Consider the following 18,377-nt stretch of genomic DNA (forward strand, 5'->3'; position numbering starts at 1 on the left):
AGCTGCAAACTTTTAGGAGTCTCTGGTACAAGTGTAACACCAGACAGCCCACCTGGCCTCACAGCCTGTTCCCAGCAATGGGGCATTACAGGGACTGGAGCAGGAGGTACAACGCATGCACGCGGACCATGACACACAATGTATTTCTCCACTCAGGTCTTTGAATCCAGTTTAACACCCCCACAACAAGCACAAATCTGTTCTCCATCACCACAGGAGAAACTCAGGCTCAAAGAGAAAAGTTCACCCTAGACACAGCAGCAGGGAAGAACCCCCCCCCCTGCTCTTCCTCAGCATCTCTCCACCTTTGGGGACAAGCTCCCTCTCAGAGCTAATGCAAACTGCTGTCCCTTTTGCCTCAAGAGCAGAAGGGCTGCAGCTGAAAGAGCCTAGTTATCCCCTGGAAGGCCAGACTCGTGCAGCCATACTTCTTTCGAAGGGGACAAGCAGACCTAACACGGCTAAAACACACCAGAGGGCAAACACCAACATCCCCTCCCAACTAAGGGCAAAGCGCTAAGATGGCGGCCGGGGCTCGGCTTCAACCACGTGACGCGCGCCCTTCGCCCCGGGCTCCTTCCGGCCTGGCGGAGGCAACCGGCCTCCAGCGGCCTCTGCCACCTCCGTGAGGCTGAGGAGGCGGCCGCCGTCCCCCGGAGCCCCCGAGGGGGGGCTGAGGGGCAGCCGAGCAGCTCCCCCGAGAGCCCCCCTGAGCCCCTCAGGGACCTGCTGGGCCCCGAGGCCCGGCCTCCGCCGTGGAGGCTCAGGTGGGTGCCACCCTTCTTAGGATGCGGGGAGGTTTTAGGGTCGGGGCTGTCACCGTGGTGTCGTGACAGGGGGAGGCTGGGGGTGGTAGTGACAGGGGTTTGGGGTTCCGAAAGTGCTTCGTGTTTTTGCCCGTAGTGCTGCTTGAGGCTCTGCAGCCTCCCTTGAGCCGCGGGGGTACCAAGCAGATGCTCCAGGGAGCTCTGCTTGCCTCTATTTAAGCCATATCTTTTTATTATAACCTCTATAATGTTATTTATAGCTGCTGCGATATTTATCATATATAACTGCGCTGAGAATCTTCTGTCCCTTCCCGTAAAAATTTCTTTTTTCACCCTTATTTCTATATTTATTTTCGTTTGTGTCACCTATGAGGCCAGCTGGCCTCAGAGGATAACCCCCAAGCTACCAAAACTCCCCCTTGCACTCCATAGCCCTGGGGAAATCCCCTCCGATTGTTCACCAAAGCGGTTTTGAGAAAGTCCCTTTAAACCCTTACCGAAAGTGAAAGCATTTCAGGCACACTTGTTTTGCTGGCTGGTGGCAAAGTAAGTCACAAAGGCTTTGTTAGAGATTCTCTTGCAATTTAGTTACATTGAAATATTAATTTACGATAAACAGTAGATGTTTTGCATATAGAGTGATAGATTTATCTTTGTGAAGGGAAAACATATCTTTTTTTATGCAGGATGGGAAAGGGTAAGTTTAATTGGAGACTCCAGTGTTTGTTTTCTGGCTTAATAGATGAGTAAGGAATCACAAATGTACAAAACTATAAAATATCATATTCATAAAAAGATGAGTGTACAATTTGTAGCTTTATTTATGCCTTACAACTTCAGACTTTGTCTGGATGCCCCAAAGCTGTGGATACCTTTTTGTTTCTCAGGTGTATGTTAAGTAGACTTACAGGTATGAGGTGCTTCTTCAGCGTACCCTAAATATGCAAAATCAGTGTTTAAAGTTATTAATGGGAATTATGAGATGTATTTTGGAAAAGGAGAACAGCTCTGTCAGTGACTTTAAGACAATCTTTGGAAAATGGAATGTGTTTGTTGCATTCTGCTTGTAAATACTGTATTTTGCCTTGGCTGTAAGATAATAACAACATCTCAGCAAGAAAAAGCCGGGTTGCCTCACCTGGTTTGACCAGACACTATTCAAATTATAGGAAACAAAACAGAAGGGTTGTTAAAGTACCCACTTGTACAGTTAGCCACTCTGGCTCTTCTCTGGAAGAGACTCTTGTCTTTGTAGCATTCAAAGATTCTTTGTAGCTGGCTAAAGCTGGGGCTGAGATAAGGTTGACAAGTGAATTTAGGAGCTGTTGGATTTTTGCCTATTTTGTTTGTTTGTTGTTTTGTTTGTTTGTTTTTGTTTTCAGAAAACATGTCTTGAGCAAGGAACAGTCTCTGTGCAAATGGGTAGTAGCATCTGATTCCCGTATTCTGTCTCCTTCTTCCTGAGAGCTCTGTGCTGATAAACAAGAATAAGAAAATGAAACCACTCTCAAAGAAAAATGAAACCATTTAATCAGAGTTGATGCCAGTCTCAGTGCATAAATGCCAACGCTTTAAGTGCCTTTCTATATAAATTAAAAGATGTCTTGCATAGGATTCCAAATGTCCAAAAGCCAAGTGTTCCATGCTTTAATATCCAAATCGATTTTTTTTCTGTCGAGATCACTGCGTCTGGCTTTCCTTGCCCTCTCTCTGCCTTCCCTGTTTCTTGTTGTGGTTTTTGTTTGTTTTGCTTTGTTTTCAGGGACACGCTGATGCCCTCACAGAGGTTACTGCTTCCTCTCAGCTGAATAACCTCTGATGATGAATGCAGCCTAAACTATTACCTGGGAGACAGGGAACTGCTCTGTTCAGCCACAACCATCTTCTCCCCAGTGATGGGAACTTTATTGCCTGGTGCAGATTTACAGTACACATCACCTCTAATCTCAGCCTCTGTTCTTTATGTTGCTTGTGCTCAGTGTGCCTTTTCTAACTTTGCAGCGGGAGTGGGAAGAGCATCTCTTGGACTGTGACAAGTGATGCCCTGCTATGTCATTGTTATGATACCAGAATTTTACAGTACCATTTAATGATACCGTTAAACGTGCTTTCTTGTCAAACGATTGAGATTGGGGAGACAAAGATCTCTCTCATCGCTGTAGCAGATCTCACTTTGCTGGAGGGATGAGAACTTTACCTTACGGTATTCTCATGGCGAGGCTTGTGGTACTGAGATGTTCCTTCGTGATAGCTCCTTTCTGTCTTGCCAAAGAGAGTAATAACTCACGTTCAACCACCGCTGGTCTAGAAAGGCTGTGGAAGCAAGGAAGCAGAAGAAGCAAGAAGAAGCAGAAAGGCAGAGGTACAGCAAATACATGTTTTAAAAGGGGATTGGAATGAGCAGCCCTTTCCGGGGCAGGGCAGAAGAATTGTATCACAGGGTCTGATGAATCAGCAAATTCTGTCATTCCATTTTACGTGAGAGGTTAGGAAGAGATTTAATTTCACTTGAAATACCAAGGTATTTCCAAATACCAAATCCAAAGCAGGGGGCTCCTGAATTAGCTCTGTCTCGGTCCAGCTTTCACGCTCTTTCCAGGGTTTTTGATAATAGTGTGGTTTTCAGATTCCCCTCATCACCAAAATGCATAGGATGCATTTTATACTCAAGGGGATTGTTTGTTTGCTTTTGTTGTTTCTGTGTTGTTGTTTTTTGTTTCTTTGTTTTTACAGAGTTCTGCAATATTGTTTAAACTCAGTGAAAAACCACAATATCTTAATGCAGGAAAGCTATATGAAAAGACTGATTATTTTCCTTTCTTTTTCCTTCCAACAATGCTTTTGTTTTAAAAGAATGGCACAAAAGAAGTATTTAATAGCAAAACTGACAAGTTGCTTACGAGAAGACAAAATTCAGCTATGGAAACCACCATACACAAATGAGAATAAGGAAGCTGGTGAAGAGATGAAGGTAAATATTCTGTCTTGAGTTGGTGTCACGTGCTTTTTGTGTCGTATTACTGGAGTATTTTGCCAGTTTTTTTCTTGCTGTTTTCTTAGGAGCTTGCACAGAAATATTCATCCAAGCTGAATATCAATGAGAATGATGCAGAGAATATGCTTGAAGAAATACGATGTAAAGCAATTGAGCGTGGAGCAGGAAATGAAAATTTTAAAGTGACTGGGATTGCAAGACTTGATATATATCTGCCTCGTAGAAAAGTAAGTGCCATTGCAGAAAAGTTGGGATAAGTACCTTTATTCTACAGCCTTTTGAGTTCAAGTTTTGCATCGAATTCAAATGTTCTCACTTCCTCAACTTTTTGGGGTGATTTGCATAAGAGATCTGTGTTGAGGTATAAAAAATACGTTGGGGAGAAGTTCTGTGGGTATATTTTAGTTTCCCAGATACACAGAAATAGCACGGCAAAGGAATATAATAGAATATAATATTGAGAGATCAGTAATTGTCTTCCCTTTAGGATTTAATGAGGAATGATCTTTCAATTAAGAAAAGTACATTAGATTTAAGTGTCTGTCTAGTTCAATTTGATTCCTTCTGACTTAACCACTCACATTAGCAGTAAAGAGCAGATTTATTTTTTTCTGTTGTGAAATACCTAAAGTTGCATTAGCATATGAATATCACTTTATTACCACTATCATTGTTTGAATGACAGCTTTAATTTAAAAAAAAAAGAAAACTTTAAGTGCAATAAGCAGCTTGAATGCAGTGTCATCTTAGGCTGTGTGTGGATGATGATATCAAAAAGAACTCCTTTGGCTTTTAACCGTGGCATTTGGCAGGGTTCTTACAGTGACTTTACATCATCCTCGTGTAACTCCTCCAGCCCAGGCAGCTAACTATACCTACTTTAAGGTACATCCAGTGTTTGAACTTGGAAACGAGAGGGGTGGTTTTCTGTTATGATGGTACGCATCTATTCTAAGTCAGGACCAAAAAGCTTGACATAGTTAGAACAGCACTAAGACTTGCCCCTTTAAATCCAGGCTTCAGCCTTTAGTTCATGCATAGCACACACCAGAATAATGAAGTGAATCCGACTAAGTCGGTGTCACGCTAGTTACCCTGCTGGATTCCGTGGCTACGTCTACTCTAGTCAGCTCAGCCCCCATGGGGCCAGCTGGCTGCTGTTCCACAGTCAGACATCCTGTGGATTGTTAGCATCATCTCTGATGCAGTTTTGCCCAGGCCACCTGGTATTCTGCCAAGCCACGACCAGGTGCAGGGTAAGGGCTGATGTGGGCCAGGGACTGATTTCCATCAGTTTGGACACAGCTGCTCGGCTTTGAAAGCTGAGAGGAATCACAAGTTGGTCACGGGACAGAGAACAGGCCTTTGGTTAGGGTTTTTAGCAGTGCAGACAAAGCCAGTCTCTGGCAAGCACAACTGCGATCTCCAGGCAGTTCCCAGTTTTGATCCTGCTCTGTGGGAGCAGCATCTTCCCCAGTGCTCTATATCTTCATCCACTCTGATAACAGTAAAAGAGAACTCCCCTACTTAGGGACACTTAAAGATTGTAGTCATTAGCAACAGAAGTGAGTGGTCACTCTGGAAAAGGGCAGTACTTTCTACTGAAGACGATGATAACATCTGCTTCAGAAGGATTTTTTTGTTGTTGTTGTTACTGAATAATTTAAAAAACACAGCGCAGTCATAATTGTTCTCTCTCCTGTAGTGAAAATTAATTACTAGGGGACGTGATGGGCAAAAGGGTAGAGGGTGTTAAGTGATTGCCATGCAGTTAAAGCAAACAAATAGTTTCATAATTCTTCTTTTCAATGCTACTGGGCATAAGGGAATTAATTCATTTAAAATTCCAGTTTATCTAATCTGGGGCCAGACACACTAATAAGGAATTAATCATAACTTAGCCAGTCACAGGTGAGTGGCATAATTACAAAGCAGAGTTCAGATTGGAAGTGCATAATTAAATTAGTCAGTTTAAATTGTTTGGTTCTGAATTTGGATTTATCTAATTCCCCATCTTCTGCCGTTGTAATGCTTATTTTTAGCACTGCATAGCAAGTGCAAGACTCCCTGCCCAGAAATTACTAATATGTATGCCAAGCCATAACCCTGTTAACATGATTATTATTTGAGGAAGAAATTGTAGTTGTTGTAAAACAGTTGATTACGAAAATGTCCAAAGTATCTTGATATCATGCTCTTTTCCTTCCCTCCTCCTTACCCCACCCAATATAATTACTACAGAGCAGAAAAATCCCACTGGAAACTAGCCTGTTCATCACAGGCAAGGAGCTCAGATCACAGTAAGTGTAATCACCTTTGGTTCTTCTCTTCTGAAGTAGCATACTGTCATGCAGTACTAAAAAAATACAAATGGTGCGCTATTTATTGCGTTGTCTTGAGCATTTTCTTAGCATTGAGTATGTCTGAATAGGATGTCCAGCGACCCTGTAGGGCAGTTCTTCATGTAAAAAGCAATTGTTTAACAGATACAAAAAAAAAAAAAAAAAAAAAAAAAAGGAAATTTACAACTGTGGAAGGAGACTCTCCTCTATAAATCACCAACAAGTACCTGGGAAGGCACCACTGATCAATGCTCCAAATCTGTAACAGGTTTTTTGAACAGTAACCATCAGTTCTCTCCCTTCTGTATGTTTAACCATACTAAAATCAGATTCTTTTCTGCCTGTTTTGCTTCTCCCATTTTGTATCCCATCTTTTCCCTAAGTGATTTAGAAAGCTCTCTGATGTTATTTTTATTTTTAGCAGCCTTTTGTAGCAAAAGGTTAAACCAGTTATGAACATATTCATTTTCAAGTTTTGTCACTATTCTAATAGAAATATTGTTTATCCTTACAATTTTATATTAATGGGTGCAATGATTTATTTCACAGGATAGCACAGGAACATGCATTAAAAGAAAATGCTATCAAAATAATCATAAATAAGAAGCAGCTTGACCTGGGTATGTATCTCTAGTTGAGTATACGTCTGTGTTTTCCATTTTATTGCTTCTCAGAAGCAAAGTTTCTTGCAATTTTATTAATTTCTAAAATCCCCAAGGAATAGCAGTTATATTTGTCAGGTTTTGCTCTACAGGAAATGTAAGAAATCATGATCAAAAACCTCAGAAAGAATTAGAGTAATTATATGAATCCCTTCAGAAAGTAGATTTTCATCATTTATTAAGTGTTGAAACGCCCAAAGTATGTTTAAGAGGAACCATAAACTTCTCCAAAATCCATATTGTATAACAGCACATTCAAAAACTTTTTGTAATGTCTTACACATGTTCAACTTCAGCTACTTTCTTTTTATTGATTCCCTAAGCATATTTAGTTCCCTTGGAAGAGGTCAGATGTAGTTAAAGCCATAAACTTGATAATAAGAACTTGGCTTCGATTCCCACTTCATCTGTCCTGGTACCGTTGTGGTGTATGATTCTGGACACGTTTAACCTCACGTTATTCCACTTTTTTTTCCTGGAGATCAACTAACTGAAATAGAAACACTCATGTTTCTTGAACGCTTTGGAAAAAAGCAAACAAAGAAACATACCAGTCATTTTAAAAGCATTTTTAAAATGCCCGTCTGCTTCTGGTTTCTGAATTCCTGCTGAAGAGGTCAGTAGTTGTCAGTGGTTTTGACTGAGTACTTGGGTCTAGTAATTACTGTAGTTCTCCAGTACAGTGCAAGTAAGGCAAGGGGCTGTTTAGGTTGCTTTTTATTTTCCAGTGGCAGTACAACATAAAATGATCTCTCTTTGTAAATCCAGTATTCGTATTTCATTCATCATGCTTTATTTTGCAGGAAGAACTCTTGAAGATCAAGGCGTAACACACAACGCGAAAGTGATGGTACTTCAACTGGAACAGAGTGATGAGGAAACTAAAAGAAAGGTTCAGGAAGAAGAACTTCAACGCAAGAAAGAAAAGGACATAAGTGACAAGATGCAAAGAACTAAGAAGGGTTTGGAGATTCTAGCAGAGAGAGGTGAGGGAGAATTGGTTTGGAGGTGGAGAGCTAGGCACTTGTTAACCCTCGAAGATCAAAACCTGTCCTCTCAGTGGCCTTTCAGTTTTAGAAGAGTACCTCTACCATGGCCAGACTTCAGCTTACACCGTTGTAGTTTTCTGACAACTCTAAAACTGACTTTTAAGTTGATTAAAACTTCCTCTTCTACTCTAACTCCTATAAAACTGGAATGCTAGAAAATATTTGGCACTTTGAGAGGGATATAAAATGAATCAATTATTATTTAATTGGCACTTGACAGTTAGGGGACTGACAACGCTGAGAACAGGCTTTAAATTTATTGTACACATAAGGACAGTGGAATAATGTATTATAAGTCATTACACACTTTTTTTGTAGTTTACCTCAGATACGACTGTGCGTAACCATGGTTTCATTGTGCAGAACAGCTCACTTGTCATTCTGATCTATAACGTGGCTGTTCTTTTCTCATTGTGTTTGATCCTGATTGCTAGCAACCGTGGATTAAGTTAAAGGGATATAGTCAATTTAACAGTAATAATTTTTCAAAATGAGGTTAAGTGTGTCCATGAATTGCACTGCTAGATGGTGAGTTTAAATCATTTTGCTACTTTATTGTTTTGAAAAATCCACAAACAAGAAATTGAAATTGAGTATGTAACGAATTCCTGCCAAACGCAAAAAAATATACGTGAACAAAGCTGCTTTTACCAGTCAGTGACAGCCCATTTCTTACTATAATGTCGTATTTTGAACAAGTTAAAAAAGTGATTCCTTTTATTGACTTAAGGGGTAATTTAGATCCCAACCCTTGGATCCTGTATAGGACATTTTAAAGATATTTACCACTGTCAGTTATAGCATAATGCCAGAGTGTGGCATGGAGTCCATAATGGTTTCATAGGCTCAAGTCTTTCTGCGAAGCTATGTGAAATTTAAAAAAGATTTAACAATCCTTTTGTAAGGTTTTAATCTCAGCAAACTCCTCTTAATTGTCTTTTGTTTATAAGAAAAACATCTTTTCATTTTAAATCAAATGTAGGTGAGAACAAAATTGATAGTTTGGTCATAAACATTAAATATATAGAGAATGGAAAACACTGAGCTGTATTTTTGTTGTTTTTAATCAACTGTGCTGAGGGTTTTCTTGTATTCTGTAGACTTTATTTGATAAAGGATTTCAGGTGTCATATAAAATGTAGGTGTTTTTGTCTTCTGCAAAAAAATCTTTACAATTCATGTAAATTAAGTTGGGTCTAAATTTCTGGATGATGATAGCTCACTAAGTAAGAGGCCCTAAAAGTTTCTTCTGCCTGGCTGGTCGAGGCCATTGGTGGTAGGTCTGTCCAAAGCAAGCCTTCATATGTAATTCAGATTTTTTGGTTTTATTTGCTTTTTGTTTAACCATGCACTTAATGACATAATCTTATGACAGCAATGTTATTTTGTTGGAAGGTGGTACTTGAAACTAAGACTGCTTTTTCGTATGTTTCAGAGGAGTACTTAGATCCAGATACTACTCCATATCTAGATATAGCTAATCAGACTGGGAGGTCAATCGAGATTCCTCCTCAAGCTAAAAAAGTAAGTAAAAATTACCTTACAAAGGTAATAAAATAGCTTTGTAAAGCTTAATTAGTGAAGTATGTTAAATGTGAGATTGAAATACACTCAGGCTTTTGGGGGATTGTACACTGGGTCCAGTAGATGTATGCTTAATAGAAATAATTTTGAAATAAAAGTAGAACTCTATAACTGGGAATACTTGAGTCATCTCAAGACAGACCCCTAATTGCTGATATAATTGATGTAATCTTGCCTTAGTTTTGTGTTTTAAGATGAGCTGTAACTTTGTTATATCATACCACCTGTTTTTAATTTGAGTTGCCCTAGAATCACATGAAAATAACTTGTTCTTTAGGCTCAGTCGGTTTCAGTTGGAAACTTGCTGAGTCTCACAAAATCGGACTCTTCAAAAATAGTTTTGAGATCTTTTGCACTGTGACCTCTCTCAGATTTAAATCTGTTCACGTTCAAGGCCAACATTCTCAGCTGAAAATCTTTGGCTGGGTGCGTGCATTGAATTGTAGTACGAGTGACACACCTGATGTTGGCTGCTGAAGCAAAAGAGTGGTGGTAGACACTGTCTTTTCAGACTTTTGGATTTGATGAAGATAAATAGAAAATTCTCTACAAAATGCTTTGAATTATGCCCAGTAAAAAAAAAAAATTGGGGAGATAAACGAGTAGGCCCCAACATGTGTTGATTGCAGCTCTAGCATCAGTTTTCTGGCTCATCTTGCATTTCTGGATGATTGGAAAAAATAACTGCCCATTCCCACAATGCATATTGTCATGATGAAGTGCTGAAAGTAGTAACTCGCGCTAAGAGTTGAAGCATCAAATGTGCAATCACACAAGCTTTCATCACTATTGGACATGGGTGAGAAGAACTATTGCAGATTGTTTCTATCGAGAAATATTATTTGTATTTCCATTTGTCATACTGCAGGAACTAGAGTGTTTTCCTGCCACGTTCAAGGTTTAATTTTCAATTCTGAGGTTTTGCAGGAGGTGAATCATTAAAGTTTACAAGGTAGTGTTAATAACTAAGCGAAACAAATTTGATGCTGGTAGGAAGCATAGGACCTACGAAGTACTTAGATTTTCAATAATGACTGATAAAAAGCTATCTAGGGTTTCGGTCTTAAATTTGGTACAGCATCTCATGTGTCAGTAGCATTCGTTGCTTTTTATTAGACAATACCTTAATATTAGTAGCTGGGAGGAAAGTATGAAGCAATGTTGAAATAGTGTTGCTCTTACTGAACTGATAGAATGGTACTTTTTTAGAAAGAACAAGGGCACTATTGGATTACCTAGATATCACTTTTCAGTTATAAAAGTGAGCTGAGGGGAGTGCAGAAATGTCTCAATATGTTTTTCATGTTTGCACTTCATGTTTTCAGGCACTCGTGCTGGCAATGGGTTATCATGAGAAGGGCAGAGCGTTAATGAAGAAGAAAGAATATGAAATAGCACTGCCATATTTGTTGGATGCTGATAAACACTTCTGGTAAGAACCTTTTTGAGTCCTTATACCTGGCTTTCCTGTACTCTCAACCAAATATAGGAACACCGTTAGGTCTGCCTGTGCCTGTAATTCGGGGCCTGTTTTGCCCAGGGTTACTTCACTCCCCCTTTGCAGATGGGAAATAACAGACAAAGGCTCTGACTTTTGGTGACAGGTGGCTTCATGGAGAACAGCTGGAACAGATACTGCCACTGGGCAATTTAGTCTTTCATATAACATAAACAAACCATCAATATTCATGTACTGGGCTATAAATTGCTGTTGCTGGACAAGCAGATACAGCTACTCTTTTGCAATTACTCCTGTGAGGGAATAATTTCCTGCAAAGGGTGGAGCAGATAGCAGAGGTCAGTAAGCACGTCAGGGTTTCTGCAGGAAACTATTTTGCTGTCAGCAGTCAGAACCTGAAGTTGCTCTTTTGAGAACACCAAAAGTATCATTGTCCCCATCTGCTTCTCATCTGTGCGGGCACGCAAGGAGACTGGCACAGAACCCAGCGTGATCACTTGCACTGAGGAAGATGGTTGATCTCTGTCCTCTTAAAGGTTACATGGGGTTTAATTCCATCCTGCATTTAAAGAGATGCTATCTTGAATAATAACAAAATTACGACAGTCACAATTAATTCTTCAAGGTGTAGTGTTATTGTTCATGTCCTGTGTATTAGTGAATGTGTTGGGAGATCGATGTTTTATTAAAGTTCCATTCGTGACAGTTTGCCTCAAATAAGAAGCACGTGCTTCCTCAAATATGTGAGTATGCATACTTCTAGCATGTTGCTTCATTAGTATTAAAAAAAAAAGTGTGGAAAAAGCAAACAACCACCCCCTTGCTTTCCCCCACCCCCCCCAAAAACTAAATTTTTGTTTTCCAGTGAGTGTAGCACAGAGCTGCTGAACACCGTCGATAATTATGCAGTGCTGCAGCTGGATATCGTGTGGTGCTACTTCCGCCTAGAGCAGCTGGACTGCCTGGATGATGCCGAGAAAAAGCTGACCACAGCCCATAGATGCTTCCAGAGGTGCTATGGGGAGAACCACGAAAGGCTGATTGATATCAAAGTACGATGGTTTTGATTTAATTCAGATGGCTTTGGTTTTTTCTACATATATTCAGTTATTGCTCAAATATTACAAGGCCTTCTTGTAGAAGTTTAATGTTTTCTCATGCTTCCTTAGCTGGTTATCTAGTTGTGTCACTGCCAGCATGGTGAAAGTGTTGGACCTGACAACAAGATCACAGCAAACGTGCTTAAATGCACAGACGTCCCTGTTCTAGACATGATGCTTTCTCTGCATGCTAAGTGCTATATATTAGAGACTACGTTTTCTTTGTATAGTGTTCTATTGGTAATGGATTCACGTTCTTATTTGTGTTTCCCCTTCTTCCTCCCTTTGTTTAACAATTCTTTAGGGAAGCTATGGTCGTGAGAAGGTTTTATTTCTACGGCTTTACCTTCTTCAGGGGATAGGACACTATCACAGCGGCAGAGAAAAGGAGGCTGCTGAGTACATTCAGAAGGTAAGACACAATTAGGGAAAACTTTCAGGTTGTTTACACTAGGAACCATATTCAAGGAAAAATGCTCCTGTGTTTGGGTTCTGTGTTGCACCTACCTGTTGTTTGCTTGCTCAGAAAAATGGGGAGAAACTTTTTTTTCCATTTGTGTGTTAGCAACAGTGTTGGTAACACCACTTTGTTCTCTTTACATACAGGCATCTCGTTTATATGAAGAGCTGTACATAGATCCTGAAAAAGTCTATCGCCTGTCGCTCCTGGGATTCTCCGAACAGGAAGCTCGCCTTGCCCTGCGAGCGTGCCATGGGAATGTGGAGCATGCTGCCAATCTCATCACCAACAGGAGAGAGGTATGGTGCAGGACTATCTGTTGGGGTGTCGTGTCTTGCGTGATTAATGCACCGTGGTGCTAAATTAAGGACTTTGATTATTCTGCTTTGGCGCCGTTACTGTAACTAACAGCTTGACATCTGCTGCCACAAGTTTGAAACCAAAACTTAACAAAACAAGAGAACCTCTATCCCAAAACACATGGGATGAGAGAGCCAAAGACCTGTGGATATGCTACAGAGGTACATTGGAAGGGTTTGTCCCAGTGTTTGCTACTCAGCTCTTGCCCTGTATGCAAAGAAAGCCACCATGGTCAAAGTTATCACTCCTGGCATGGAAGGCAGGAGGCTGCACACTCAAGTGCTGTTAGGGAGACCGTGAGGCTGCGCTGTATTGCTTTGGGCTTACAAGATCCATGAGGGGAGAAGGCTGTTCTGTGTTGGCGTGAAAGAGGCTGAGGGTGTTGCCTGGATTTGAAGCGCCTGAACTTACTTTTGGTAAGTCAAGGTGGCACTTCTGGACTTCAGACACTGAAATGTGGATAGAAAAGTCAAACGGCGAAGAGAACTTGCTGGCCACGTGCCCAGTTCTGACTGTATGTCCTTGGCAAGTCTTGTCTACAGGCCCATCTGCCAAACTGGTTTATCACTTACCACACAGGGCCTATAATAGCTGTGATAGCATAAGAATCTGATCTGCTGAGACTTCAGAGCAGAAGTACAGCCACAGTGCTTGCTCATGGGAATACAACTTTATTTAGGGATGAGTGTCTGGCAGCAAAATCTATATTTAAAACAAGAAATCCTTTTTCCTCAAGAAATTCAAACACAAGTAAATCCAAGAAACCATATGCACCAGAGGAAGGCTGAAGTATTGCCATGCACAGTTAGCTTTGTAATGCTGTGTTCTTGCAGGAAAAAGCACAGATAAGGAGGGAGGAGAGAGCTAAAAGAAGGCAGCGACTAGAAGACATAAACACCTTGAAAAGTATGGGCTATTCAGAGAGAGCTGCTCAAGTAGCTCTTCATCATGCACAAGGAAACCTGGACCAAGCCTTTAAGGTAAGTGGTTTTCAGGAGCAGTGCTTCTGTACCAAAGCAAATACATCTGGGGGGGGAATTGCTTAGCAGATATTCTGCCTTCTGTATTGGTTAGCTCAGAGCAACCCTTTTTTGAACTGTAATGACTGAACTTCTTCCTGACCCAGTGAATCAAACATCAAAGATGGCTGAGGTTTTGCTTGTATCAACCGTAGGGCTAAACAAACATCCATATTGAGGACTAATATGACTGCATTGCTCTATTCTGACCGTTCTCTGTTTTACTGTAGTTTATTCTGGACAATCCAGAATTATTGTTGGAAAATGATGATGACGATGATCCCGTGGCCATGGACCAGTTTCAAGTTTCCCAAGAAAGTATTGATCAAGTAAGTCAGACCTTTTTCTTTCTCGGTAGCTGGTAGTCATGTTTATGAATTATGCCTTCAGCCCCACCAGATCTTCCTTAAGCGAAGCTGTACAAATATTCTTTGTCCCGTGTCCCTCGTGAGCTGTCACGCTTCCATTGTCTCACATCCGCCCCTCGCAGTGAACTCGCGCTCCGGCTGAATTGTAATTCCTGTTTACTTCCTGCCCCTCACACCAAGCTGTTGTGCACAAATGCTAAGGGAAGTGTGTGCACTCGAATGCTCTAACCCTAAAAGGACAGCAGATGAGAAATGTATTCAAGTCTTTAAGCATATTATAGTGCACAAGGGAAAGAGTTGGCATGTGCCTTTCTCACCACAGGCCATCTGAAAAGCTCCACGATAGTTTGTGTGGCTCTGCAATTAGTGTCAGACAGGCAGGAAAACTATACTGCATAGAAAAAGTAAATAGCATTCCAGGAATGTGAATGTGCTGGAGTGCTTTGAAGTTTCCTTTTGAAAACAGACGAAGAAGAGTTGGTCTGATGTTAAACAAGAGGCTCTTGATTCTGCTCAACATCCCCATTCCTTTAATAGGTCACTGCCCTGTTGTTAACTGTTCCAGTAAGCCGGAGTCAGTGTCCTGGAATTCCTGGTATGCAACGCTTTCCTCTGTGCGAGGGGAGTGACTGTCAGATGCACAGTCAGATTCCTGTCAGTCACTGATGCTGAATGAGCTTGGATTTCTCCATATGTACTGATTTTTATTTTTTTTCCCTCCCTCCTGTAGCTGATGTACATGGGTTTCAGCCACGAGTCGGCAAAGCAAGCTTTAAAGGTCTTTAAAGGCAACATCCACTTAGCTTCCCAGACCCTTGCTCACTATGGGGGAGTTCTGCCTGCCTCGTTGCAGCTGTCTTCTGAAGGGTCCAGTCCATCAGAAGAATCTGCTTCATCTAAAGACTCGCCCACAGAGTCCGCAGGTAAGAATTCCTGCGTGCCACAAGCACCTAACACTAAGAACTCCCACCTACCTGTACTCATCACACCAATTAGGATTAAAACCAAACCAACCTCTCCCTGCCTGTACCCTTTCAGAGAGCGAGCAGTAAGTTAAGACTGTCATTCTTCCTGGACCTACACCATTGTAGGTGATGATTTTTGGCTTGCTAATACCTGATTTCTGATTGCTAAGAAGTTTTATTCCAAATTTGTGCTGTACAGTAGCTGATTTGACCGCATATCCCATACTGTGATACAGCTGTAACTGATACTCGCCGCTTACCAGGGAGGAGCATTGCACATTCTCTCTCCCCCATGAGCTGTCAGAGCTCTAGGGATCCCCGTTGTACATCTAAGGGCTTTCCTACAGCCTTACATAGTAGGACAATTTGCCATCCTGTAACAGCTTTGGTAGAGCAATTTGAAACAAGAGGTGGTTTTACAGTAACTGGTTCTCGAAGGGCAGTGGTGGTGGCGAAAGGGGGAAAGTATAAACTTCTTCCAGCAATGAAATCACCGCTGTTTTCTGGGTTTTGTTTTTCTTTTTTAATTGAAGGTTCTTCTAGTTCACCGACAGACGAAGACATGGAGACCGATGCAGTCAATGAAATCCTAGAGGATATTCCTGAACACGAAGAGGATTATCTGGATTTAACACTGGAGGAGGAAGAACAGATCATTCATGAATACTTATCCTATATACAAGTACCACAGCATTAAATCTCATTACCTCTACTTCAGTTACATGCTTTTCCCCTGACAAATTGAGTTTGGATTATAAACGCATCTTCAGCTTATCTCTTACTAAATGCCTTGAATTCAGTTAAACTGTAGGTGAAACACTTAATTCCTGCGTATTTATAAATCTGCTTAAAGCCTACATTTGTGATACATTGTAATTTATTGTCATAGCAGAAAAATAGAAGCGTTTATTTTCAGAAGAAAATTTAATAGAACTTAACTATATTTTTATTGTGAAATAAGTTGATTCACTTAGACTACAGGTAAATAAGCATTTCTATGCCATTTTAAAATACCAGCTTTAAAAATTGTTTGTAAATGAGAAACCTAGCTGATGAGGCTGTAGAGGTATCTATTTACAAACCGTTCTTTTCTTCTGAAAGATTTCTAAGAGTCATTTATGTATCCGTGCATGGATTTATACTGCATCTTGCTTGTCACTTCATGCAGGTGTTACACAGGCAATAAAGATAACTATATGCTGCTTCAGCTTTCCGTCAGTCTTGTGTTCTTTGCTCTTAAAAAGCTGCAGGAACCCTTCTGTAAGCTCTGGGTGTGTCTAGGGGAGGTATTTCAGTTTGTACCTAAGTAACCAGTTTTCCCAAGCAGCTGCCCCTCCTCTTGCAGGTACCTGACATACCTCAGATTGATTGAACTGTTTCGTTTCATGCAGACCGGTTTCTTTAACTGGCTGTTGAACAAAACCCAGCTCAGCCACTATCGCAGTGGTTGTACCCAGCTAAATGGGTTCTCAACGTTGTGGAGACGTACTTGGGTTTGAGTGCCTTTTATAGCATCCAGGTTTCTGCTCTGTAAGCACTCCTCTCCGCATGGAAGGCAAGTTCGCTGTGCGTTAGCTCTTAAAAAATGTTTTATTTACTTTCAGTAGCTTCAGTCTCGCGGTAGAGGGAGCTCATGTCCTACCTGCTCCAGGCAGAGGCGCTGAAGCTGGTGGGAACGCAGAAACTAGCCAGGATCTTTGCTTAGAGGTAGGTCCAAAAAACCAAGAACCTTTTATGTGGTGCCAGTTGATTCTTACCCAGCGTTTACCGATGGGGAAATGAGGGCTTGCAGTTGTGCTAGGGTGAACACAGTGCTGTAAGTAGAGCCACGGCCTGCAACACGACAGCACCATTCCAGTTATGGATTTGATAGGTCTCAGTAGTGGTCTTTTTTTTTTCCTGGCTACTTTAGCCAAGGGCAGCAAAAAGCAGGGAATGACTATACAGTAAAGGAACTATTTGTGTTTACTTCACACTTACGCATCAAGACAAATGCTACAAAAATGGGGTAGTTTTGTATCTTGTCCTCATAGGTTGAAGTGTTTCTGAAGCCAGTAATACAAACTTTTGAGGAAAAAAAACAGCAACTGTTAAATCCCATTTCTCTAGAGGAGAGCACTGCAGAACCACTGACTGATATTGAGCAAAAAAAAAATATACAACAAAATGGGGAAAAAAACTCAATAGAAAAAGCATGTAGTTTTGACAAGAAATAGGTGGGAAAGCATGAATTTTTGCTTTCCTTCAGCTAAAAGGTTCACAAACCTCCTGGCATGACGGCATTGCCTTATGCTAGCCCATAGGCATGCACTGAAGGCAGTGTTTGGCTGCACAGGGCTCATTTCTCTTCTTTGAAGTGGCTAGCATAGCAAAGTGGCAATGACAGCTCAAGAAGTGCACGTTTGTCCTTGAGGAATTTAAAATTAGCATCACAACACGCAGTGTCTGCCAGAGAAGCCATTCCATAGTGATGTAATTCTGCCAGCACTGCCCCCAAGTAACTGTGCGTGCAGTTTTAACCCGGGCGGGAGGCATTGGCTAAAAGATGTAGTTAATTTTGAACCTGTACTTGAAGACACTGATATCTTTAGCAACAGGCAGAAATGGTACTGACTCATTAATTCCACCCCAGGAGATCTACATCTATTAACTCCATTTGTGATCTCCCTGTGCAGCTGCTCGGTGACAGGCTCTCACGTCTGCCCCAAATGCCTGCAGTTCAAAGTTTTGAACAAAACTTATGTGCCAGGCCATCTGTGCAGCTCTGTCCAGCTCTGCTGAAGGCCTGCTACTTAGCATAGACTTAAAAGCAACATACAACTAAACTGAGCTGCATACCAAGCCCGCACCCCCAGCAACCAAGAGCCACCATCTCGTAAATGTTTCCCACAGGGCCAGCACCGAGCTACAAGGAGGCCCGCCAGAGTTACACGGGCATTAGTGTACAGTATGCAGACGCCCTCCAAAACTGGTCTCTTAGCAGGCATTTAACATAATTAAAACGCTCTTTCCAACTAGATGCAGAAACCTGCCGGGTAAGAGCTAACGAAGCTGCTCAGCAGGAGAGGCGAGCAGTGTACGTAGCAGCAATGACAGCCCTGACCCAGCGATGCAAGGCAGGTCTTCAGCACGCTTTAGCTGGTGTGCGTGGCTCTTCATCACACAGGATTTTTCCTTAATGGTTGTGGCTAGTCACCCCTTCCACTGGCTAGAGACACTGAGCTCCATCCGTCCGGTCAGTGGCAGG

The 18,377-nt window shown here is 41.5% G+C and overlaps 1 protein-coding gene across 3 annotated transcripts; it reads left to right on the plus strand.

Annotated features, from left to right (window-relative positions):
- The first annotated feature begins 547 nt into the window (after nucleotides 1–547).
- NUB1 (negative regulator of ubiquitin like proteins 1) lies at nucleotides 548–16,337 on the plus strand. Of its 3 annotated transcripts, XM_040546728.1 has the most exons (16): nucleotides 559–767; nucleotides 3,040–3,129; nucleotides 3,621–3,738; nucleotides 3,828–3,989; nucleotides 6,004–6,062; nucleotides 6,654–6,724; nucleotides 7,570–7,752; nucleotides 9,251–9,339; nucleotides 10,725–10,831; nucleotides 11,724–11,910; nucleotides 12,263–12,370; nucleotides 12,565–12,717; nucleotides 13,612–13,758; nucleotides 14,028–14,126; nucleotides 14,896–15,088; nucleotides 15,664–16,337. In XM_040546728.1, exons 3-16 carry the CDS (start codon nucleotides 3,622–3,624, stop codon nucleotides 15,825–15,827), a joined length of 1,839 nt encoding a protein of 612 aa, XP_040402662.1. In that variant the 5' UTR covers nucleotides 559–767; nucleotides 3,040–3,129; nucleotide 3,621; the 3' UTR covers nucleotides 15,828–16,337. The 3 variants fall into 3 exon arrangements, with proteins under 3 accessions (XP_040402660.1, XP_040402662.1, XP_040402661.1); XM_040546726.1 differs by lacking the exon at nucleotides 3,040–3,129 and having other exon boundaries at nucleotides 548–767; XM_040546727.1 differs by lacking the exons at nucleotides 559–767; nucleotides 3,040–3,129 and adding an exon at nucleotides 1,272–1,313.
- The last annotated feature ends 2,040 nt before the right edge of the window (nucleotides 16,338–18,377 follow it).

Source organism: Cygnus olor, chromosome 2, assembly GCF_009769625.2.
Source record: "Cygnus olor isolate bCygOlo1 chromosome 2, bCygOlo1.pri.v2, whole genome shotgun sequence".
In the NCBI taxonomy this organism is placed as follows: Eukaryota; Metazoa; Chordata; class Aves; order Anseriformes; family Anatidae; genus Cygnus; species Cygnus olor.

Bases quoted from the DNA above. Each gene is read 5' to 3' on its own strand.
- NUB1 (XM_040546726.1), top strand. From the start codon at position 3,622: ATGGCACAAAAGAAGTATTTAATAGCAAAACTGACAAGTTGCTTACGA. The intron at 12,371-12,564 runs GTAAGACACAAT...CTTTACATACAG, and splicing joins CTGCTGAGTACATTCAGAAG to GCATCTCGTTTATATGAAGA. The intron at 15,089-15,663 runs GTAAGAATTCCT...TTTTAATTGAAG, and splicing joins CTCGCCCACAGAGTCCGCAG to GTTCTTCTAGTTCACCGACA.